Source organism: Macrosteles quadrilineatus, unplaced genomic scaffold (genome assembly GCF_028750875.1).
Source record: "Macrosteles quadrilineatus isolate MER2022 unplaced genomic scaffold, UCM_ALF_1.0 Scaffold_8__2_contigs__length_117827958, whole genome shotgun sequence".
NCBI lineage: Eukaryota > Metazoa > Arthropoda > Insecta > Hemiptera > Cicadellidae > Macrosteles > Macrosteles quadrilineatus.
In genome coordinates, this window is record NW_026542601.1 from 70,571,569 (window position 1) to 70,577,568 (window position 6,000).

Consider the following 6,000-nt stretch of genomic DNA (forward strand, 5'->3'; position numbering starts at 1 on the left):
GAAAGGCCCTCCACTGTTATGTTCTTCAATTTTAGCTCGAGTGCTGACCATTGCGAGCGCATTTAGATAACGATCTAAATGTTATCTTTGTAGTTTCTGCTTAAATGATTTGCTAGGTACATTAAGTAAGCTCTGGATATAATAGATTTCTTGATATGGTGGTAAATTCACTTATCCTTTATGGCAGCAGGATGAAAATCCTTCGTCTCGTCCTCTTTGTTCTTCTTTCAACACATTTCTGACATTTTAATGCCATCTCGCCAAGTGAATGCTGCTGAGTTCTTGTATTTGTCAGTGTAATTTTGTAAGTACACGTTGCCACTAACTGTTCCGCAGCTCCTCGTCTGGGCTCCTTACGTTTTGCATTGCTTGCCGTATGTTGACTGGCCGTGTCCGACCAGCAATACTTCTTTGTCATCGGGTCCTTGACATGTTTAAACAAAAATAAAATGTAAAACTTTTCTCCCGTTGTGTCTTATCAGTAACATTTCGTTGCCGGGTTTCTAATTATTTTTCAAAACATGCAAACTGTTTACATTTCAAAACCAAACAAAACAGCTGGGATTTAATTTTTTTAAGCTAGTGTATTGACATCTGTTTCAGAATATAATAACATTCAAATCAATCACAATGTTATCCTTATGGAAGGAACTTTGAGGGCACCCCACGCCCTTAAAATGATATATTTTGAAAATCTAAAGCCAGTTTGCAAATCTACACACCTAGACGAACATTTTGGTATATAATATGTGGGGTTAAATCTTAACACAAAAAAGCCTTATTGTTCACAAAGTTTCATGTCGCGTATTAAATATATAGATGAATGCAATCCAGGTTGAAAAATATAAATACTAAATAATAAATTTAATTAGTTTTGTGTAATAAATTAATTCTATAAAATTTTCAGTTTATAGTAGTTTTTGAGAAAAAAACGATTAGCCTATATATCTTGAGCAATACATTGTTTGCCAATAATACAAGAAACATTTTAAATCTAATGTTTTTTGTATAGGCTGTTACTCAAAACTAATTTAAGTTTTAGGAAAGCAGGATATTTTGAATTTTGGTGGCAATGCATCTAACATTGTGTTTTGGGACAGAACCAATTTTTCTCTTATGTTTTCAGCACTGGCCTCTTGTTTGGGGTCAATTTGAAGCCGAAGGAGCTGCTACAATGTATTCTGAGGACTTGCCACAGTTCAATATGTTTGACTACGTTTCTACAGGTAAGGTTTGTTCCATCATGATTAATTCAGGACCAGCATTTGTTTTCTATTTCCAAGTGCTGCTGAGAAAACCTTTAGAAATAGAGGATTTAGGCTTTGTAAAATTGAATACTAATATTCTTTGTTTGAAATTCATTGTTGGTGATGGTGAGTTAATGTTGTTTACAGGTTTATTGCGGACATTTTCCATCACGATGGTAAAAAACAATACACAACAATTTTCAACACCTAGGTGGGTACCTGAGGATCAGATTCCAGATCCCGAAACGTTGTGTATTGTTTTTTACCATTATGAATAAACCTTTGAACAACATGAATACTAATACTTTGAGTATGCAAATTCAGCTGATCATAAACTAAAATTATATTGATTTCTCATTCCTATTCCTAAAAGTTTAGTTAAGTTCTGTAAGCGTTTCTTGTTATTGAGCGATGCAAACTCTAATTGTTTGAGTAAAATTCTTTGGGAGTAATCAATACACTCATATAAAAAAATATACAAACAAGTCTATTTTTAGGGCTGCACTCACTTTTTAAAGATAGGTTAACAAAGCTAGATCAATCAATTTTAATTCTCAGTAAAGTTTATGTGTAAATTAACCATTCATTTATAAACTGTAAATTTTAGAACAAAGATAATAAAACACTCTATGCCATTAATTTTATATTTTATATTTCAGGCCTTAAGCAACAGCCCACACTTCACTACATGAGAACATTCTGGCTGGCTATTGAGGAGTCCCTGCTCTATCGCATGTCTTCTACATATTGCCTTGGTAACCTGTGCTCCTACTAATTTCCAACTCCAGACATAAGTACTAAAATCAATCATCATGGTGAAAAATATGAACAAAAATACTTAGTCGTGACTGGAAATGATGATTAAAACTTAACAATAGTTTTGTTTCAGCATTTCAGAAAATATTTTTGAAATATAGACACATTTCTTCATAAGGCTATCTCGTGAAGGCTGTTTTTTGTGAACAAAACTCCTCCGTTATTTCTGGACCGATTTTAACGTTTAACGTTTTAACGTTTAACGTGAGGTGTCAAATAATTTGTCTCAATTCGTAGTTTTGCATAAAGGTTTTAGAATTTTAAAACTCTTACCCTTAAGGGCACGATGCACACTCAAAGGTCACAATTTCCCCATAAGAATTACGTTGAAAAAAAATTTAAAAACAAAAACAGCTGTATATAAAAAAAAAACTCACCAGCTTTTTGGGAGTAAATATTGATGTTTGTAGTATTTAGGAGGTTATAGACAAATCTAAACAGTCAATCAGTTTTGTTGGAATAACAGACAATTTCTTCAGTTTAAAGGAGAAATATTGAAAACAGGAGGAGGAGACAATTAATAGGAAATCTTATACGTATAAGAAGAGTACTGTAGAGGAGAGGCCTGGTTTCACAGTAAAGAATCAAGGTACACAATCACTTGGGGAAATGAATCATTCTGTGTCAGTTATGCTAAGCAACTTATTTTGGAAGTAAAAAAAAACCATGAAGAATATACACATCGTGTTGTCATAGTGGTAAAGTAAACCTACCTTAAGTCAGATCAAATAAATACATGCAAGAAATGTTTACTGGTAACAGCTTTAAGTCGGGAAACATTTGTAGAAAACACTAAAAAATAAGGCCGGGTCCAAAAAATGGTACCATATTTTTACAAGAAGCGTTTATTATTTCAAAGCCCTATTAAATAGCGTGAGTATTTCAATTAGTTACATAAGCATTTAGTCGGGCCTTTTAAACTCATCGAAAATTATGACTGTTATCACTGTAGTTTTAAATTAACTTCTGTATAATACCAGTACTTGACAATTGCTCGATTTCGAGTATCAGGTACACTAGTATCTTTTATGATGTGTTCTTTCAAGTTTATTGGCATAAACAATTTTATCATTCAGCTAAACTGCCAAGTAGGAACTGGAAGTAAAGAGTGTTAAGGGTAGACACATTTTTTTATCTCTAGATACAGTAGAGTCTTGATTATCCGTCCTAAACTGGCTGCAGAAAGGTTTGATATATAGGTTTATAGCCCGGTAACCACCAAATAAACCAACCAGTATCAAACACCTTTTTAAGGCTTTAAGTTTGTTTTCCATTAAAACCAGTAACTTTTAAACAGCCATCAACATACATATGCTAACACACAACAGAAAAAATACCACTGTAGTAACACCATTACTGTAACCGTAAAATATTAAAGGTACTTTTCAACTCAGCCAAATTTCTCCATCTACACTGTGACTAAGATGTGAAGTTTAGGAGTTGAAAACTATGCGGTACTCAGCACACTAAAACAATCTTAAATGACTGTTTAAAGCATGGCTCATACCTTTCAAGTATTGGGGTGAACACCACACACGAGTAGCAAATGGTTTTTTTTATACTAGATGTACATAGGGAGGGTCGGATAACATAGAACGTCAGATAGCTGAAGATCGGATAATCAAGACTATACTGTATAGGGCCAGTATAGCCACCTAAACCTGATCCATTAAAAATATCTGTATTACAACTATAATTTTTTTATAGGTCCAAAACCCAAACACATTGTTTACTTTGAGTATCTCCGCTCTTTCTTACGAGTCTATAGAGATTCACCAGCCTTCTTGTTTTCATTGTTCAATGAAGCAAGTCATGATTACGTCAACACCGTTGGGGTGAGTAAATGTGAAATTATTTATGGTTCATTATATTTCATTTGATATTTATAAATATGTGTGTTCACTGTAAACCAGATGTCAGTTGGTGTAATTTATTGGATACAGTAAAGAATAGGTTTAGTTTTCTTTGTGCTTGAACTGTTTATTACTGGTCACCATCAGTTGATGTGCTTCATCAATGGTGTTCATAGTTTAGTTTCTGTTCCAAATTAATTTACCCGTTTACTGTTTCAGGCTATAGACGAAGACCTGAAAGACTTTTTGAGCTCCAGTTTTGAGGAGGGCTTGTTCAACCGCACTGTAGTGCTGATTTTGGGTGACCATGGTAACAGAATCGACTCAATCCGCCTCACAGATGTAGGCAGGGTTGAGGATAGAATGCCAATGGTGTCTGTTGTGTTGCCACCGTGGACAAAGAAGGTGTATCCGGAATGGCATGAAGCACTCAAGAAAAACAGCAAGAGGCTCTTATCTAGTTACGATATTCACGGTACGTTCCTTGACGTTTTATCAACACTGACAGATTCGGTGCCTAACATTTACGAGTTTGAAAAACTGAAAAAGACTGGGCTGAATATGCGATGGGCGAAACACTTCAGTCAGAAGAGCCCTGAGATGTCCTTCTTCCGAGAAGTTCCTACGACAAGAGAGTGCACTGAAGCTGGAATACCCGATTGGTTCTGCGTTTGTCAGACTGATCAGGAGAAACTCAGCACGGATGATCGGAGAAGTGTTGAAGCGGCTAAAGCCGTTGTTAAACACTTCAACAACGATTTGCTCGACGGACTCGTAGAGTGTGCGACTCAAGAGTTAACTAAGGTGGAATCAGCAGTGTTGACTAGGAGCAAACGACACCCAAGTGAATACCAAGTGCAGGTTATGTTCCGGACACAGCCAGGTGATGGGGTGTTTGAGGCGAGTGTAGACGTGCGAACGGTTGATGGTACGGAGGTACATCAAGTGGTGGGGGAACTGTTGCGGATCAACAGATACGGGTCACAAGCGGATTGTTTGCCCCCAGCGGTGAGAGCAAACTCTACAATACTGCGGGGAGTGTGTTACTGCACATAATGCATTCCAGCATTGTCCTGTTTAATGTACTTGTAGGTTTAGTATAGATTTAAAGAGCGATTTTAATTTGTAAGAAACCTATTATTATTTTCAAGTTTTTTTCAACATATCAAGGAACTACAAATCAAACTTGCTGTAAGACAAAGTAAAACTTATTATTTTGTTAAAATGCAATACCTTTAACTTACATTTGTCACCTATTGTTATGTTTATGTTTATATGTTAAGTTTTTGTACTTGATACCTACTGTGTTTTTAAGACTGTGTTTTTTTCTCCATGGTGTATGTTGAATCACATAATTAAATTAACACATACACTAATATGGTTATTTTAAGCAAATTTAGGTTTTTACTTATAAAAAATAAAATTTTTTTTCTTTTAAAATCTTGTTAGTTGTTTGGAAATAATATTAAAGGTAATTCTAGTTAATAAAGAACAAACAAGGTGTTACAACTCAACTTTACTTTAACTACGATTACCAACTTAAGTGGATTTAACTTTACTTTTATGATTTCCAATGGATTACCAGTACGATTCGATTACCAAGTACCAATGTATCACCCAAATAGCCAAACAGAATTACCATTAACTAGTAAATGATTATTGTTGTAGTGTGTTGTAGTGGTTTTTTGTTTATGTTATTTTCACCTTCATTTTTACAAAAAAGAACTGAAGAAAACCTCTAGTCTGTAAGTTAGGGAGTTGTTATTCCAATGCTTAGTTATTAAGACTGGTAGTTTGCAGTGATTTATTTTCTTATTGTTTGTATTTCCAAAGTGTTACAACTTGTACTCTTGTCCTGATTCTCAATCAAACAGATATACCTATTTGAAGTTTATAATAAACTTCAATGTATGTTTCATGCATGTTTGTAATGTGGCTATTTTTATAATGTACCTTACTATTTTATATAGTTTTATAACAATGTAAATAAGTGATACGTGTATTCATAGTTATTTATAGTAGCCTAAAAGTGAAATACATAGCCGAATTAATGCTGATGATAGTATTGGAATAACATCAGATAA

The 6,000-nt window shown here is 34.3% G+C and overlaps 1 protein-coding gene across 3 annotated transcripts in view; it reads left to right on the top strand.

Annotated features, from left to right (window-relative positions):
• LOC129000151 (uncharacterized) overlaps positions 1–5,435 on the top strand; it is a 63,306-nt gene extending 57,871 nt beyond the window's left edge. For 2 of the 3 annotated variants that reach the window (XM_054427085.1, XM_054427086.1), the window contains exons 7-10: positions 1,127–1,226; positions 1,907–2,002; positions 3,771–3,898; positions 4,136–5,434. In XM_054427085.1, the coding sequence (XP_054283060.1) occupies positions 1,127–1,226; positions 1,907–2,002; positions 3,771–3,898; positions 4,136–4,972 (1,161 nt within the window). In that variant the 3' untranslated portion in view covers positions 4,973–5,434. Of the gene's footprint in view, positions 1–1,126; positions 1,227–1,906; positions 2,003–3,770; positions 3,899–4,135 lie in introns of all 3 variants that reach the window. The other variant, XM_054427084.1, reaches the window with a different exon arrangement.
• Positions 5,436–6,000: the final 565 nt, after the last annotated feature.